The sequence below is a fragment of the Lepidochelys kempii genome, chromosome 1 (genome assembly GCF_965140285.1).
Source record: "Lepidochelys kempii isolate rLepKem1 chromosome 1, rLepKem1.hap1, whole genome shotgun sequence".
Taxonomy (NCBI): domain Eukaryota; kingdom Metazoa; phylum Chordata; order Testudines; family Cheloniidae; genus Lepidochelys; species Lepidochelys kempii.
Window position 1 is genome coordinate 223,208,202 of NC_136380.1, and position 13,778 is coordinate 223,221,979.

At 41.8% G+C, this 13,778-nt stretch overlaps 2 protein-coding genes across 13 annotated transcripts in view; both read right to left on the bottom strand.

Moving 5' to 3' along the window:
• Positions 1-13,778, bottom strand: part of CCDC91 (coiled-coil domain containing 91) — a 340,555-nt gene that overhangs the window by 54,977 nt on the left and 271,800 nt on the right. For 11 of the 12 annotated variants that reach the window (XM_073315272.2, XM_073315319.1, XM_073315302.1 and 8 more), the window contains one exon: positions 10,417-10,530. In XM_073315272.2, the coding sequence (XP_073171373.1) occupies positions 10,417-10,530 (114 nt within the window). Of the gene's footprint in view, positions 1-8,528; positions 8,825-10,416; positions 10,531-13,778 lie in introns of those variants that run through there. The other variant, XM_073315292.2, reaches the window with a different exon arrangement.
• LOC140906055 (uncharacterized) lies at positions 2,853-5,122 on the bottom strand. The gene is made up of 2 exons (XM_073329558.2): positions 4,234-5,122; positions 2,853-3,646 (listed from the first exon to the last, which is right to left on the bottom strand). The coding sequence occupies exons 1-2, from the start codon at positions 4,814-4,816 to the stop codon at positions 3,126-3,128; spliced, it is 1,104 nt and encodes a 367-aa protein (XP_073185659.1). The 5' UTR covers positions 4,817-5,122; the 3' UTR covers positions 2,853-3,125.

The following is a 13,778-nucleotide window of genomic DNA, read 5'->3' on the forward strand; positions in this document are numbered from 1 at the left end:
TGAGCAGGTCATTCTCTTTAGTCCTGCAGTCAGTCCTATTGAACCGTCTTATGGTGAGCGGGCAGGCGATACGGACTGCTAGCAGTCGTACTGTACCATCTTCTGCCGAGCAGCCATGAGATGTGGATGGCATGCAGTCCTTCTGCACCGTCTGCTGCCAGCCAAAGATGTAAAAAATAGATGGAGTGGATCAAAACAAGAAATAGACCAGATTTGTTTTGTACTCATTTGCTTCCCCCCGTCCCCTGTCTAGGGGACTCATTCTTCTAGATCACACTGCAGTCACTTACAGAGAAGGTGCAGCGAGGTAAATCTAGCCATGTATCAATCAGAGGCCAGGCTAACCTTCTTGTTCCAATAACGACAATAACTTAGGTGCACCATTTCTTATTGGAACCCTCCGTGAAGTCCTGCCTGAAATACTCCTTGATGTAAAGCCACCCCCTTTGTTGATTTTAGCTCCCTGAAGCCAACCCTGTAAGCGCCCCTCCCAGCGTCAGAGCAATGGCAAACAATCGGGCATCTGAGAGTGCTGTCCAGGGCACTCACAATGGAGCACTCTGATGGGGCTAAAACATTGTCGCGGGTGGTTCTGGGTACGTGTCGTCAGGCCCCCGTTCCCTCCCTCCCTCCGTGAAAGCAAGGGCAGACAATCGTTTCGCGCCTTTTTTCCGGAGTTACCTGTGTAGACACCATATCACGGCAAGCATGGAGCCAGCTCAGGTAACCGTCACCCTATGTCTCCTGGGTGCTGGCAGACGCGGTACGGCTTTGCTGCACAGTAGCAGCAACCCATTGCCTTCTGGCAGCAGACGGTGCAATACGATTGGTAGTCGTCCTCGTCGTGTCCGAGGTGCTCCTGGCCACGTCGGCTGGGAGCGCCTGGGCAGACATGGGCACAGGGACTAAATTTGGAGTGACTTGACCAGGTAATTCTCTTTAGTCCTGCAGTCCTATTGAACCGTCTTATGGTGAGCGGGCAGGCGATACGGACTGCTAGCAGTCGTACTGTACCATCTTCTGCCAGGCAGGCAAGAGATGAGGATTGCTAGCAGTCGTATTGTACCATCTTATGCCAGGCAGGCAAGAGATGAAGATGGCTAGCAGTCGTACTGTACCATCTTCTGCCAAGCAGCCATGAGATGTGGATGGCATGCAGTCCTTCTGCACCGTCTGCTGCCAGCCAAAGATGTAAAAGATAGATGGAGTGGGTCAGAACAAGAAATAGACCAGATTTGTTTTGTACTCATTTTCCTCCTCCCCTGTCTAGATCACACTGCAGTCACTCACAGAGAAGGTGCAGCGAGGTAAATCTAGCCATGTATCAATCAGAGGCCAGGCTAACCTCCTTGTTCCAATAACAACGATAACTTAGGTGCACCATTTCTTATTGGAACCCTCCGTGCAGTCCTGCCTGAAATACTCCTTGATGTACAGGCACACCCTTTGTTGATTTTAGCTCCCTGAAGCCAACCCTGTAAGCCGTGTCGTCAGTCGCCCCTCCCTCCGTCAGAGCAACGGCAGACAATCGTTCCGCGCCTTTTTTCTGTGCGGACGCCATACCAAGGCAAGCATGGAGGCCGCTGAGCTCATTTTGGCAATTAGGAGCACATCAACCACCACACGCATTATCCAGCAGTATATGCAGCACCAGAACATGGCAACGCGATACCGGGCGAGGAGGCGACGTCAGCGCGGTCCCGTGAGTGATCAGGACATGGACACAGATTTCTCTGAAAGCATGGGCCCTGACAATGCATGCATCATGGTGCTAATGGGGCAGGTTCATGCTGTGGAACGCCAATTCTGGGCTCGGGAAACAAGCACAGACTGGTGGGACCGCATAGTGTTGCAGGTCTGGGACGATTCCCAGTGGCTGCGAAACTTTCGCATGCGTAAGGGCACTTTCATGGAACTTTGTGACTTGCTTTCCCCTGCCCTGAAGCGCATGAATACCAGGATGAGAGCAGCCCTCACAGTTGAGAAGCGAGTGGCGATAGCCCTGTGGAAGCTTGCAACGCCAGACAGCTACCGGTCAGTTGGGAATCAATTTGGAGTGGGCAAATCTACTGTGGGGGCTGCTGTTATGCAAGTAGCTCACGCAATCAAAGATCTGCTGATATCAAGGGTAGTGACCCTGGGAAATGTGCAGGTCATAGTGGATGGCTTTGCTGCAATGGGATTCCCTAACTGTGGTGGGGCTATAGACGGAACCCATATCCCTATCTTGGCACCGGAGCACCAAGCCGCCGAGTACATAAACCGCAAGGGGTACTTTTCGATAGTGCTGCAAGCTCTGGTGGATCACAAGGGACGTTTCACCAACATCAACGTGGGATGGCCGGGAAAGGTGCATGATGCTCGCATCTTCAGGAACTCTGGTCTGTTTCAAAAGCTGCAGGAAGGGACTTTATTCCCAGACCAGAAAATAACTGTTGGGGATGTTGAAATGCCTATATGTATCCTTGGGGACCCAGCCTACCCCTTAATGCCATGGCTCATGAAGCCGTACACAGGCAGCCTGGACAGTAGTCAGGAGCTGTTCAACTACAGGCTGAGCAAGTGCAGAATGGTGGTAGAATGTGCATTTGGACGTTTAAAGGCGCGCTGGCGCAGTTTACTGACTCGCTTAGACCTCAGCGAAACCAATATTCCCACTGTTATTACTGCTTGCTGTGTGCTCCACAATATCTGTGAGAGTAAGGGGGAGACGTTTATGGCGGGGTGGGAGGCTGAGGCAAATCGCCTAGCTGCTGGTTACGCGCAGCCAGACACCAGGGCGGTTAGAAGAGCACAGGAGGGCGCGGTACGCATCAGAGAAGCTTTGAAAACCAGTTTCATGACTGGCCAGGCTACGGTGTGAAAGTTCTGTTTGTTTCTCCTTGATGAAACCCCCCGCCCCTTGGTTCACTCTACTTCCCTGTAAGCTAACCACCCTCCCCTCCTCCCTTTAATCACCGCTTGCAGAGGCAATAAAGTCATTGCTGCTTCACAGTCATGCATTCGTTATTCATTCATCACACAAATAGGGAGATGACTACCAAGGTATCCCAGGAGGGGTGGTGGAGGAGGGAAGGAAAATGCCACACAGCACTTTAAGCACAGCACTTTAAAAGTTTACAACTTTAAAATTTATTGAATGCCAGCCTTCTTTTTTTGGGGCAATCCTCTGTGGCGGAGTGGCTGGTTGGCCGGAGGCCCCCCCACCACGTTCTTGGGCGTCTGGGTGTGGAGGCTATGGAACTTGGGGAGGAGGGCGGTTGGTTACAGAGGGGCAGCAGTGGCAGTCTGTGCTCCAGCTGCCTTTGCTGCAGCTCAATCATACACTGGAGCATTCTGGTTTGGTCCTGCAGGAGCCTCAGCATTGAATCCTGCCTCCTCTCATCACGCTGCTGCCACATTTGAGCTTCAGCCCTGTCTTCAGCCCGCCACTTACTCTCTTCAGCCCGCCACCTCTCCTCCCGGTCATTTTGTGCTTTCCTGCACTCTGACATTATTTGCCTCCACGCATTCGTCTGTGCTCTGTCAGTGTGGGAGGACAGCATGAGCTCGGAGAACATTTCATCGCGAGTGCGTTTTTTTTTCTTTCTAAGCTTCACTAGCCTCTGGGAAGGAGAAGATCCTGTGATCATTGAAACACATGCAGCTGGTGGAGAAAAAAAAAGGGACAGCGGTATTTAAAAAGACACATTTTATAAAACAGTCGCTACACTCTTTCAGGGTAAACCTTGCTGTTAACATTACATACATAGCACATGTGCTTTCGTTACAAGGTCGCATTTTGCCTCCTCCCACCGCGTGACTACCCCCTCAACCTTCCCCCCTCCCTGTGGCTAACAGCGGGGAACATTTCTGTTCAGCCACAGGCAAACAGCCCAGCAGGAACGGGCACCTCTGAGTGTCCCTGAAGAAAAGCACTCTATTTCAACCAGATGACCATGAATTATATCTCACTCTCCTGAGGATAACACAGAGAGATAAAGAACGGATTTTGGTTGAATGCCAGCAAACATACACTGCAATGCTTTGTTCTACAGTGATTCCCGAGTACGTGTTACTGGCCTGGAGTGGTAAAGTGTCCTACCATGAAGGACGAAATAAGGCTGCCCTCCCCAGAAACCTTTTGCAAAGGCTTTAGGACTACATCTAGGAGAACCGCAAATGCCAGGGCAAAGTAATCCTTTCACATGCTTGCTTTTAAACCATGTATAGCATTTTAAAAGGTACACTCACCAGAGGTCCCTTCTCCGCCTGCTGGGTCCAGGAGGCAGCCTTGGGTGGGTTCGGGGGGTACTGGCTCCAGGTCTAGGGTGAGAAACAGTTCCTGGCTGTCGGGAAAACCGGTTTCTCCGCTTGCTTGCTGTGAGCTATCTACAACCTCCTCCTCCTCCTCATCTTCTTCGTCCCCAAAACCTGCTTCCGTATTGCCTCCATCTCCATTGAAGGAGTCAAACAACACAGCTGGGGTAGTGGTGGCTGAACCCCCTAAAATGGCATGCAGCTCATCATAGAAGCGGCATGTTTGGGGCTCTGACCCAGAGCGGCTGTTCGCCTCTCTGGTTTTTTGGTAGGCTTGCCTCAGCTCCTTCAGTTTCACGCGGCACTGCTTCGGGTCCCTGTTATGGCCTCTGTCCTTCATGCCCTGGGAGATTTTCACAAAGGTTTTGGCATTTCGAAAACTGGAACGGAGTTCTGATAGCACGGATTCCTCTCCCCAAACAGCGATCAGATCCCGTACCTCCCGTTCGGTCCATGCTGGAGCTCTTTTGCGATTCTGGGACTCCATCATGGTCACCTGTGCTGATGAGCTCTGCATGGTCACCTGCAGCTTGCCACGCTGGCCAAACAGGAAATGAGATTCAAAAGTTTGCGGTTCTTTTCCTGTCTACCTGGCCAGTGCATCTGAGTTGAGAGTGCTGTCCAGAGCGGTCAGAATGGAGCACTCTGGGATAGCTCCCGGAGGCCAATACCATCGAATTGTGTCCACAGTACCCCAAATTCGAGCCAGGAACGTCGATTTAAGCGCTAATCCACTTGTCAGGGGTGGAGTAAGGAAATCGATTTTAAGAGCCCTTTAAGTCGAAATAAAGGGCTTCACTGTGTGGACGGGGGCAGGTTTAAATCGATTTAACGTTGCTAAATTCGACCTAAAGTCCTAGTGTAGACCAGGGCTAAAAAACTTAACTTGGAAGACAACTTTCCAGCACACTAACCCATTACATTTTAATGTACAAAAGTTAGGGTTTTTTAGAATCTGGGTCCCAATGCAGATTAATTCTTGAGATTTAAGAAAAAAAAAAACTTATTACACCTGGTTTTAGAAATAATTCCTTGGATGTGAGCATTTGTTGCTTCTTGGATACTTCCTTCCTTCTTCATAGCCTGCTCATGTGTAATGGTCTCATTTGCGGGATGGGTTGGAACACTTTATTCTAATCCAAGGCCATAGGTCTTTATAAACCAAAAACTCTTCCTCCCTCAGGGATATGTCAGGGGATGTGGTCTTTCCTGTCTCCTCTTTCTGAAAGCCTCAAAGCTTGTGGTATCTTATTAATTTCAGCATGTTATATGTGATATTACACTGGCTACACATATGAAAAGGAAGTTATTTTCAGGATTTTATTTTTTCATTTTTAAAGCAGTTAAAACTTGGTGTCTTATAGGCACTTGGAAAGATTCTAGCTGATACAATTTTAAAAAAGAGAAAGGTCTCTTTTTAAAAATGGTGATCATATAGAGTAAGCTGAAAGTGAGTGAGGACAGTTGTAACAGTTCCTAATATTGTATATTACTATACAAATTTAACATATAAAGGATTCTTCTTCTTATTCTAAATTAGAACCAGATTTATGACTTTTAATAAGTTGTAACATTTTGAAAATCATAACAAAAGACTACTTTTCTTTCAGTTTTTTCTGTCATACCTACTCTCTTTTCCTTTTTTGGGTAATGAATATTATATTGGGATTTTCAAGATCTCTAGACAAGTTCTTGCTGAGAATTAAGTGCAAAGTAAATTAAGCCTTCCTCAGTTTTACTTACTAGCAAAAATTATTTTGGGACATTAAAACTTCAAGTTGACACACAATTCTGGGCTGTTATTACTACCACTTTTTGAACAGACAGAAACTTTTTCAAGAACGAGGATATCTGTAAAAGTTATATTTTTTAGCTGCTTATCACAAACTACACAAGTTGATAAAATAGATATTAGATTGAAACAAAAATTTAAAAAAATCATTTAATTAGTACGTCCAGCCGTGAGTTAGAAATTACTTTGAACATTGGTTGTACAGAACATTTATTGTAAGGAGAGAAATGTATTTTGTACAATTTCAAAATAAACTGACGCTTCTGAACAAGATTCTGTTTATGGATCTTTTCCTAAAGCACTTAATCATTGCTAACCAAGTGGAAATACTGCTCTGCCCACGTCCCCTGCTTTGAAGGACTTTAAACATTTTTTTAAATAGAAAGGAAGTGTACTCTTACACAGTGTATGCTACCCATTAGTGGGTGGAACCGGATCTTCCTCTGATATTCAAAGAAAAATGGGAATATGATCTCTCTGAACTTCAGCCAGTAAATGTAAGTAAAACCTGTGCTTTCTCTGAGGGTCCTTCTTGGAATCCCTCCCAAAGTTATTGCCATTAAGTATAGTTCATAAAGTATATTTTTCATTCTGACAGGTGCTCCAGCTTTGACCAGAGATCCGTTCACACTGGCTCTGATGTAGCCATCTCAAAAGCTACTTTTGCCAAATGATTTGGGGTTACACACATTTTCCAATTTGAATGGCAATGCAGACAGACTTCATAAATCTTGTACCAGGAATAGCTAGCTCTCCTTAACTGTATCCTTTCTGTACAGGCATGTGAGGCAACTGATCAGTAAGTAAAACAAAAAACCCACTTATATTCAGCATTTTAACATTCAAGACTGGAATTCATTACGGAATGAATGGAAACTCCTCTTACAAGATAAATTGAAGGAAAGACTGATTCTGTCAAGGATATAATTTTCACTGTCTCCTTGATAAATATTTCAAGGATTAGATGCATTTGAATTTTCTTGTCTTATACTTAAAACTCTGCTTTGATTCAGAGACACTATTGTCCAGCTACTTTTAGTTTATATAATAAATGGCATCTCTCATGATTTCTTCTTTTTTCATCTAAATGTAATATGATGTGAAATTATATACAAAATGTGCATTACCATCTATAAACCGTATGTGTATATCTTTTATGCACTTAAAATGACTGCATTCTAGATGGTACATTATATTATACATGGTAACAATTAATAATGCATCATCTTTCAAAACTGATAGGCATTATCAGCTATAGTTGCGTCACAACTAATGTAAACTGACAATATATTAGGCTGACTAATTCCTAAAATGCACGAGAGAACCCGTTCTTCATAACTGTGTTCAGAGTACATCTAATTAAATATCAGTGAAAACCTAAAGTCAAAAACATGTTTCAACAAAATGATTTTCGATTTTTTGTAATAATTGGATGAATTAACTTTTTGTTTCTGTTTTACAATAGACTACTTTCTCAAGCATTGAAAAATACAAGAAAGAACAAGCATGTTTTTTGATAGAAGGAAGGAGTACACTGACAAAGGGAAGATAAGAGACTCTCCATTTATCTCAATCACCTGGAATCCTAGGAAGATCTAGCAAGCAAAGAAACTGAAAATAAGTAGCAGAAAAGATAGCAAAAAGGACAAGAAAAGACAGAAATCAATTATGCCCTAATTCACAGCCTTTGCAATCTCATTGTCTTAGATGGGGATGAACAATGTATACATAAGGGAGAATTTGGGCCAAGATTTTAATATGAATTTTATACTGTAAGTTTCACAAGAGGTGAGATAGCTGTATAGTAGTAAGACAATAAAACAATGGGAAGAGGTCTCCATGAAGCAACTATGTCTATAAATTATTTTTTGGGGGAAAAAATCCATTCTTTCTGATGCAAATGGAAATCCATCTACCAAGGGATGAAATGGAGATGAGCTGCTCTAGATTTGCCAGATAAAAGCATTCAAGGGATGTGTTAGTTTACCAAAACCTTCTCTTCATTCTAAATATCTTTTTATGATGTCCATTTTGTAGTGACTAGCTTCCAAATAAAAATGTAATAATACTTTTCACATTAAACTTTTAAATGACTTATGGAAAATAAAGTTCAGAAGACAGTTTAGATCTTAAAAATGTGAAGAAAGGAAGAGTAATAAATGATGTTTGGAGTACACAGACTTTTGTAAATGTTATGGCAAACAGGCTGTTTTCTCAGGGTAGGTTTTTAAGTTTGATGTCTTCACTGATCATAGTGAGTGCACAGTAAATGTTAACACAAGCAATAAATACTAAACTGACAATGGTTTACTATTGGGTCAACATCTTTTGAGCCTTTTGTAAAGGATGTAGTTAGTTGATTAATATTCTGTTTTTTGTGAAGTGGGAAAATTGCTGATACTATATGGATTCTTACACTATTTACTTATAAACCTCAGTGTAAAAAAAGATTTTAGTTCTGAATGAGCACAACACTATGATGGCTGATGAGAATTACATAGTGTTTACTTCTTGCAGAAGTACTGTAGCAAATCTTTTGCACAGATGTAGTAAACAGAATTTTTGGAATCCATTCTGGTAGCTGAGATGGTGCTTATGACTACGGGGGAAAGTTATTATTTTAAATATCTTCTTCTAAGCAGCCAAGTCATCATCTTGAAGGTTTGACTGGATGGAGGAACCGTCTGATTTTTTTTTTATTGCTTTTTGTATTTTCCAGATGGAAATGAAGATCTGTGGATGAACAATGAAAGCCATAGTATTCTTGGTGCCTAGGCAACGATTAGGATTAGTTTGCTAGCCAAATACTTCTTTCAATACTTTTAAAATAAACTAATGTACCTGTGATAAAATAACTGTTTTTGAAAGAGATGGGGGAAAATACACCTGCAAATGAGATGGAAATGGAGCCCTTGAGTTTCTTCATGTAGAACAGGGAAATATCATGAGAACTCTATAGAAGATATATGTAAGATCTTTAGTAAACTTTCACTTTTGATCCAGACATTCAACTATTTTATGCAAATTTCTGAATTTTTCTGCTGAATACAGCTTTGACAACATTTGTTTTGGGAAGGCCATATTTTCTAAACTACCAACAACTGTTGCTGACAGTGAGGATTTGTACTAGACAGATTAGTTGGTGGTCCAGGTAGTTTGTTTATCTGAGGTGTGAATTATTTTAACAGAGACTGATATTTTATGTGGTATCTTTTATTCCGTAATTGGCCCTTAGTGATTCATCAACGTAGTCAAGATACAGATGGGCTCAAACATGTTCTCCCCGGGCATCAGTCTCACCTTCCCTGTCAACAAACCCAATATTGCTAAAACTAACCTCCAGCCATAAGATAATGACAGAGAACTCATCCAATACTGCTCTTGGACTGATCAGCAAGTAATACTCTTGAAGTTATATGAATCTCTCTGAATTCCCACACTATTCCCAGCCTCTGCTGGCCAGGGAAGTAAGAAACCAAACACATGCTCTCTTTCACAAGACAACATGACTTTGTTACCAGTTATGTTCAAGCACAATGTTATATTTATATTTTCAGAGCTCTAAAATTACAGGGTTTGATTCAGGTGGAGCCTCAGATTATGCTAGGTCCCCAAATGGCTTGCAGATATCAAGCAAAACCCTAAAAGTGGACTGTGCTGCGTGGAAGGAGGTGTGGCCAGAGGACACATTGTCTCTGGACATCCAACAGGTAGCTTCTGCTGGCATGGTTCCTCTGAGCCACCACCACAACTCAAAACTGTCTTTCCTAACTGGTACCCATGGGGGAGAGTGGTAGTGCAAATATTTGCCTCCCGCAGAAGTGAATCGAGTATATACCATTCTAGAATGGACTTCTGTCCAGTTGGGTCCTAATTTTGGCAAACTCCCACTGACTTCAATAGGAGCAGGCCTTTAAATGTTTACAGTCTTGGTACATCAACTTTCTGAACAAGATGAAAATACCTTTTCAGAATGGTGTCTGACAATGTGAACATAATACCTAACATGTATTAGTGTGCACACAAGAGAATAAGTAACTCAACAGTTATGGAGTGTGTTGCATACACAGTCTGCAAAACAATAATTTTATGTATAGAGATAAAATTGAATATGCTACACCTATTGGAAATTTTGCAGATGTGCATAATTGGATACAGTATTATGCCAGACAAATTATCCACAGTAGATGTGCAAAATCAAAGGTATAAAAATTGAACTGAGAACATTATAATTTAAAACTGATTTTCATGCTTAATAAATTTAATATAGTTCTAGCCACATGAATTTAAACCTTCAGCCACTATTATGCAAGAGTGACACTTACCCTCTTCTGTTCTTTGATATATTCCATCAGTTCCTCTCTTGTTTTTTTCACAGCTTCTTCCACAGCCTTTTCACTTCGTTTTTGTTCTTCCATTATTGCTGCCTTAACAACTTCCTGTAACAGAAAAGTAAATCTGATAACTGTAAATTGTATACATGTACATTTCTATATTTCAAGTATTTTAGGGGCATAGGGAAAAGTCTCTCAGAATTCATCCCATTCTTTCTCCCAAAGAATTTGTTAGCTGACTGCACTCTTCCTACAATCAGAGTTATCTCCAATATAAATATCTATCCATATGTCTACCAATACCTTCAATATTCTAATCCCTACATTATACAAAGGAGAGAGCTAGAACTAATCTAAAGCTGCATTTGTAGAAGTAAGTTTCTCACCTGTCAGCAAAAGGAAAGTATAATGAAACAATTTTCAAGCATTAAATTTCAACAACAGGTAGGAGTACACTGCTTCCTACTGAGGTCAATTAGGGTATGGCTACATTGCAGTTAAACACCTTCAGCTGGCCCATGTCAGCTGACTCAGGCTTGTGGGGCTCAGGCTGCAAGGCTATAAAAATGCAGTGGAGATATCTGGGCTTGGGCTGAAGTCTGGGACCCAGAACTTAGAACTAGGGATGTTCCGACACAATCATGTGTATAAGCCCCAAAATCAGGAACTAGTTTCCAAGACCTGTGGTGTCCTAGAGTATTCCAGGAGATTGCAAAGGAAGAAGAAATAGAACTGAAGTTGGGCTTGGGGGAAAATTGTATGACTCTGGATCAATTCTGATACACCACTGCAAATATACTACTGTGGATAAAGCCATGGACAGGCATTTTCAAACACATCTTTCCTTTCTAATACATCTTCTGTGTACAGGTTACAGACTTAGGCAGCAGTACATTAGCCCAAGTTTTCTCTCTCTCCACTCAAAACACACAGGCTGCATCCCAACCCAATGGAGCCAACCATAAAATTTCTAACAGTGAAACTCAGTCGGACAGGAGTTCTGGAGCACAAGGATGTACTGTACAGTAGCTTGTATATGGAGAAGAAAGAAATGCTAGCAAAAGAGTAATTTTGGATTTGCACTTTTCGACCTAATTACCAAACTATACAATAACGTTCACTAGATGTAATGCTGAACTATGTTTTAGGATTTAGAACAAACTTAATATCTAGTACTGTGCATTTGTTAAGCAACTGGCCAGACAAAGCTACAGATAAACTCACAGTATATTATCCACTGAACACAAGCGTGTTATAAAAAATTATGAACTAGGTTCAGGCAGATTTTAAGCCAGCTTCAAGCAGTGTAAGGCCTGGTATAGGGCCCTTGAAGACAGAAGTCCATCTTGAGGAGTGTGCATTGGTCAGAAGCAGCTTTACATGTCATCACAGCTCAAAAACTGGGTAGTGCACTCTGTGAAAAGGAGGTCTCGGAAGAGAGAGACACAGGACTCTCTACATGAATTAAAGATATCCTCTCCTATGTCCTTCCTGGCAAAAACCCAAAAGCAAAGGGCAACAGAAATACCACCTGTGCTCCTGTGAATTTCTACTTCAGCGCAAGGGAGCTAGTTGGAACAGGAAGGTGCAACTTGATCCCTAAGAACAGTCTTGGTGAATATGACTCTATATTTTGTATTTTATTCTAAAGAGAGCCCAGTAATGTAAGGAGCAAACTACGTCACAAACTTCTTACAGGACATCCCTTAAAAAGAGAATACAAAAATGAGTGTACTAACAAGAGAGCTGGTTGAAAATATTGCTTTTCCTCCGGAAAATTTTGGCTTTTTCGAAAGAAGAAAAAAACCCCAAACTACTCCCCCACTTTCACCCTCCCCAAGTAAAAACAAACAAAAAACCCCCCACACCAAAATTTTTGGGTTGAAAACCAAAAATTTTGATTCAGAAATGCCACTGTAGTATCTAATGAGAGCTGTAGTTTGGGTGCCTTATTCCTTCATTCTCTTCTATGGGCTAGCCTTCCCGGCCAGATTACATCTCCCATGAAGCACCTAAATAAAAGTCTGGATTTTCAAATCTGCTAAGCACCCAGAAGCTCCCAATGAAGACAAAGAGAAATGCAAGTGCCTGCAATTTTGAAAAACAGACCACTTAATTAGGTGCCTAAATATGAATTTAGGAGCCTTTTATGCATCTATTTTTGAAAATCTTGGCTGGTCTCTCTCTCTGCACATGGACACAGACACAACAGAGTGAAAGTCAATGGGAGTTAGGCACCTAACTGCTGCTACTTCCTTTGAAAATTTTCCCCATTATAATCCATGCAGTGCATTTGAAGACAAATGTAAAGGTACAAGTGCGGAAGTTCTAAGTGGAAGCTGAGAAGTCATTTCTGTATCTACCTATTAATGTTATTTTGAGACCTTGAAATTACCTCATTCTGTGAACTCAATTTCATATTAACTGCCATATGGACATTGTCCCTTTAGCTGCTCTGTTGAAATGTATTTGCCTTGAAATTCTGCTAGCAAATAGAACAGTGAATTATTTAAAATAATCTTATGGGAGAAGAAAAAATATGAAAAAAAAATGTATCCTGAGACACAGCTTCATAGTGCCCATTTATTTTCGGTTACTGGATAATGCATAGCAAGGGGCAGTGCTTGATTTTGGTAGAGAATCACAATCACTTAGTGTTGCTGAGAGCATGGATGCAAAAAACGTTAGGATAATATTTAGTTTTGTGGGGACTTCCCAAGGCTGTTGAAGTAGCTACAGTAATGCTTTCTATATAAGCATTTTAAAGTAACTTCTAAAATAATCTGAGAAATTTGTTATTTTAAAATATAAACCTGAGGAGCAAACCAATTAGTTTTTCAGACTAAAAAGTTACGAATTATTTTCTGTTACTTCTCTTGCCATTCCTACTCTGATCATGAATGACAAAGTCAGAGCATTCATGGCACCCATTCAACACAGATTCAATATGCATTGTGCAATTTGCTTGCATAAGCAAAAATAATCTAGAAGTAAAGAACACATTTGTCACTTCTATCAGAAAAGAATCACAAATAGGTAACTAATTATTTTTCAGATGAAGTTATCTATGGTTTCTGGATTCATGTCACAATGAATGTATTCACCTGGCTCTCAAATCAATTTAAGATTGCCTTGCAATTAGGCTTCATTTGTAGCTACAGACACATTTCAGCATGCCATCTACTCAGGGAAACTGACTCGGAGGATCCTAAGATCAATGACAGTTTCCCTTTTTGGTTGGCTCTATGTACAAAGAGCTAGATTCAAAGGAAAACTAACTATATTCTGTGTTTATAGTTTCAGCAAGTGCAGAAGCTCTTTACACATAGAGTTGGCTGAAAGGGAAACCGACT